The following is a 4,479-nucleotide window of genomic DNA, read 5'->3' on the forward strand; positions in this document are numbered from 1 at the left end:
ATTTACAGGTATAATTTTTGTTGAGAGATTAACTTGGGTTGAGAAACACATCATATTTATAAAAAAGCTTATAGTAAATACAATACTCATTAACACTAAATGATCTCTTGCATCTTCCGTTTTCAAACAAAAACGGGGAGTAGTTGTAATAACAAATACATTTCTATAGAAATTTTGAATTGAGGAGAGACAAGCAAGACGACATAATCAATTTTATATTTTTAAATGAAAATTAATCTTAAAAAAAAAAAACCCCTGAAAGACTCAAGGTTTAGCCATTTTAGAAAGTACAAACATAGACTGGGTTCTCTATAGCAATTATATAATGGACAGGAAAATCAAATCTTAACAAATTATGATCAATTCTCATCTCGAAACTTCAATTCAAAGCGAAAATATATGAAAGAAAACAAGGAAAGCTATACCCATGGCATGTTTTAAGCACAGCATCAAGCTTTAAGCCTTCATCTTCTTGGATGTTGACCCCCAAAAAAATGCAGTGGCAAATTATTTTGGTGTATTATGATTTTATAAAGAATATTGATGTTTTTTTTTTAAATTTAATTTTGTTATTATATGTTATTTATGTAAAGATTTAAAATTGAAAATTTACAGTTTAAAATTATTTTAATATTTTTATTAATTTTAATTATTGAACCAAAAAATAAAGATATATAAGTTTTTCTTTTAATTTTAATAAAATTTATCCAAAAATTAGCAAGCAACAGAGGTCGGATTTTCGGTGGGGATATGATATTATGAGTCAGCAGGCGGCAGGCCAAAAGAAAATGTTTCCATGGAGAACCATTGTAAGTTGAATAGTATTGGGACATGTACCACTAAACACCATCTTGTTCCTCCCTAACCAAAGAAGTGGCCAGTTGATTACAATACCAACCACATTTGGTGGTAATTAGAAAGGAAAGAAATGGCATTTAACAAAAACACCTGCCTGCACGCGGTTGTTCCCATTGCTTTCTTTGGACATGAACCTCAACACTCGTCTCTTGATTCAGCATTTAGCTCTTGGTATTCAACACTCTGGCTTCCATCCTCAACCACTGTTGCAGGGACCTTTTCACTATTACAAAACCAACAATCACAGTTACTTCATCTCTTATTTCCTATACAATGTTTTACAAGTCTGAAATCTTACGTTGTCGAATAGGTGACGAGTCCGATCACTACAACTCCAAATGCAACAAAATATAGCCAATCAACCTGCAATAATTATTTCAAAACAACCATTTTTCTTACCTTTCTTTTTTCACAAGGAAATCCATGCCATTTGCTCATTGATTAAACATGAAAATAGTACCTGCTGGCGATAGAAAAGGATGCGAACCACCACAGCCCACATATCAGACGTCAACAGCGACAGATTAAACATCGTGGCTCCACTCAACTGTGAGTAAAATACCTCTATTAATGCCCATTTAAACCTTTATAAAGCCATTGATGAAAAGGAAGTCACCTTGAGAACAAAGGGCGTGATAGTGTAGAACATGAAACTTGAAAAGGTATATCCAGCAAAGCCTAGTATCTGAAAACAGAACCACAATAGAGAATGTAACTTGGCAAAGCAATAATCAAACACAATATATGAATGTTTTAATAAGGCTAAATACAGCATCATGAAACTTGTAATAGTGCTTAATTAGTTGTTTGTGAGCTGAATTCTTAAATTTGGCCTAAAAATGGAACTGATATATATTTCTACTGCATGGCATATTGCTATAAGAATAGATCACTTACTATATTTGTAGACCATGTTACAGATTCCAGGCTCTTTAGCTCAAATATGGATCTAAGCCAAAGGTTATGGATTCAAAACAATATATATATATATATATATATATAATTTCAATGCCACATTGCAGATTCAATTCAAAAGTCATAAATTAACCATATGCTACCAAACATAAAGGATACAATTCGACACCGCTCACTAGCATCCCAAAAAGACCAATCATCGAAACCACTTCGATTCGGTCTTTCTTCTTAACACAAAATTCCTGCAATTTAGAAATGAAAAAGCAGATAGCTAAGACAAATAATCTTGAGATTGCCATTAGATACAGAACTAATGGGATAATAGTTCAATAGATTCACCAACCTCACCAACATTGCTCATGGCAAAGAAGAGAGTGCCAGCAATTACTAGTGCATCTCCAAGAATTGGTTTCGAACCACCTGCATGTGCAGAGAAACAAGTACTTCACTCCGGATAATTCGAACGACTTCCAGTAATGGCGTGCTGTTTACGAATTAAAACATCCATAAAGAAACAGAGTTCCATAACTATAAGAATATCTTCTGCATTAGACCAGAATGTTACCTCCACCGCCCACCCCTGCATCGGAGAGGAGCACTAGACCAAGGCCAAGCACACAAAGAGCAGCACCCCCTAGCTGCCATAGAGAATATCTAGTGCCTATGAAGAAATATGTGAGAAATATTGCCCATACGATGGTCCAGCAGTCCAACAGTGTCACACTCGTGATTGAGGAGAACTGGAAGGCTTTGTTAACTGCAAAAGAAAAAAAAAGGAAAAGGAATGGCTCTTTTGTCACGGTAATTTTTGCAGTAACATATCAGACATATTCCACTTTCCTTTTTCCCCCCAATTAAGAACATGTTTTTGGGAGATCATGTTATGAGATATTAGTGACTACTACAGACTCACCAAGATAATTCCCTTGAACATCAACAAAGCCGAGGGCGAGATACCAATACCAAGGAATCTGCAAACAGAACAGGATTCAAGTATCAAGGAATCCTTTTGAATATAAGATTAGTGGAGTTGATAAGTGATTACCCTTAGCTTTTGACCCCTATAGAGCAAGATGCTACCATAAACCACAGCTAAAGCGAAGTAAGTGAAGGAAGTCTGAGTGATAGGCGCATCCACACCTAGACAAAAAGCCAACACACAGATGAGCAAACAAAGAATATAAAATTCCAAATTCATCTGAACCTTTTTCATAACCAGAAGCAAGTTAAGAGTAGAGGGTTAAGTTGAGCTTACCAAGACTGGCTATCAAAGAAGAAGTAAAGCTCATAAGTGCAAGAACGAAAGAAACAAGTTGGCCCAGAAAAAGCCTGAACAAATTCTTCAAAGTTACTCGAGTTTTGAACCAGTTGCCGATATTACTCCAGCTCATTTTTTGTTTGTCAAAAAAATCGTTTGATAAAAGTTGTTCTTCAAGGACACAGATCGTCAAAAAGGGAATTGGGTAACATTCATGTCAACATCAAAGGATTTTAAAGCTTTCTTCTGTTTTTTTCTTTTATTTAATTATTGTCAGGTTTTGTTAACAGAGATCTGCATCTAGGCATAGCTACCATTCCAGGGTCATTTCGTTCGTAGTTGGACTGTTGAGACCACGTTCCTAATAGCTTCCACACCTCACCCGACGGTTACCGTTGGTAGTTGAAAGTTATCATCTTTTTGCTCCCACGTGACACTCCCCACCGTGTCCGACATCTTTTCGGATCTCATTTAGCGTATGAAGTCATACTTGACGCCTTATTTTAATTATATAAGGATAGTTAATTTTCAATTTTGATCCCTATAATTTGCTTAAATTTGAGATTTAATCTTTATACTTCAATTTTGAAATAATTTGGTACCTCAACTCTTATAATACCATTAGTTAGTTGAAATTTCTTAAGATTTGTTAACACTGTTAATATTCTCTATTAGATTCAAATCCATTATGATGTCATTTTGTTACGTGCATGTCAAGTGAGCATTTTTGTTTAATTTTAATTGACCATACCTAAAAGTTTAACAAATGAATTTAACAACAAATAGACTTGCATTTTAAACTGAAAAGCTTTAAATTTCTAACTCAAACTAATACATATTTAATCCCACATTCAATAATGAATGCCACCAAAATAAGCACCAACACTACGATATACATGTCTACAAAATATAAGAAAATTGGTAATTGAATAAGAGAGAGAGAGAGCTAATTGAAATTGTTTTCAAAGAATCGAACAAGTTTTAAGTGTATAATGTTTTTATTTTATTATATATCTCCGGATTAAAATATGATGCTTCCTTAAATATTATTTGTGATTAATTCTTACTATCTTTATTTTTTTATATTTTTTTATGTTAGTTTTATAATTTATGTTAAGTAAGTTTAGTTTTGGGGTTGCTTAATAGTGCAGCCGCCTAAGGCTTAGGGTTAGAAGGGCCCAAAAAATATATTTGTTTAGCTTTTAATGTGGGAAAAATTTCAAACTAAAATAAATTAATTAAATGCCTAGGACTTTTTAATTTTTGCCATAAATGCTTCATCTCCTAAAGCCCCAACAATTTTTCAGCTTTTATTGTATTAAATTTTATAATTTTTTTTAAAAGGAGTCCAATTTATTATTTCGCCTAGGGCCCAAAAATTTCAAGAATGGGCTTGATGTTAAGGATTCATGATTGTTTTCTCTAGTAATACCGTCTTTAATATTCGA

The 4,479-nt window shown here is 33.6% G+C and overlaps 1 protein-coding gene across 1 annotated transcript; it reads right to left on the reverse strand.

Moving 5' to 3' along the window:
- Positions 1-736: 736 nt before the first annotated feature.
- On the reverse strand, positions 737-3,291 carry LOC105766692 (uncharacterized). Its single transcript, XM_012586255.2, has 11 exons — positions 3,029-3,291; positions 2,819-2,913; positions 2,687-2,744; positions 2,339-2,530; positions 2,117-2,193; positions 1,933-2,015; positions 1,756-1,807; positions 1,475-1,543; positions 1,319-1,405; positions 1,157-1,221; positions 737-1,081 (listed from the first exon to the last, which is right to left on the reverse strand). The coding sequence occupies exons 1-11, from the start codon at positions 3,162-3,164 to the stop codon at positions 994-996; spliced, it is 1,002 nt and encodes a 333-aa protein (XP_012441709.1). The 5' UTR covers positions 3,165-3,291; the 3' UTR covers positions 737-993.
- Between the last annotated feature and the right edge of the window lie 1,188 nt (positions 3,292-4,479).

Source organism: Gossypium raimondii, chromosome 4, assembly GCF_025698545.1.
Source record: "Gossypium raimondii isolate GPD5lz chromosome 4, ASM2569854v1, whole genome shotgun sequence".
NCBI classification, from domain to species: Eukaryota; Viridiplantae; Streptophyta; class Magnoliopsida; order Malvales; family Malvaceae; genus Gossypium; species Gossypium raimondii.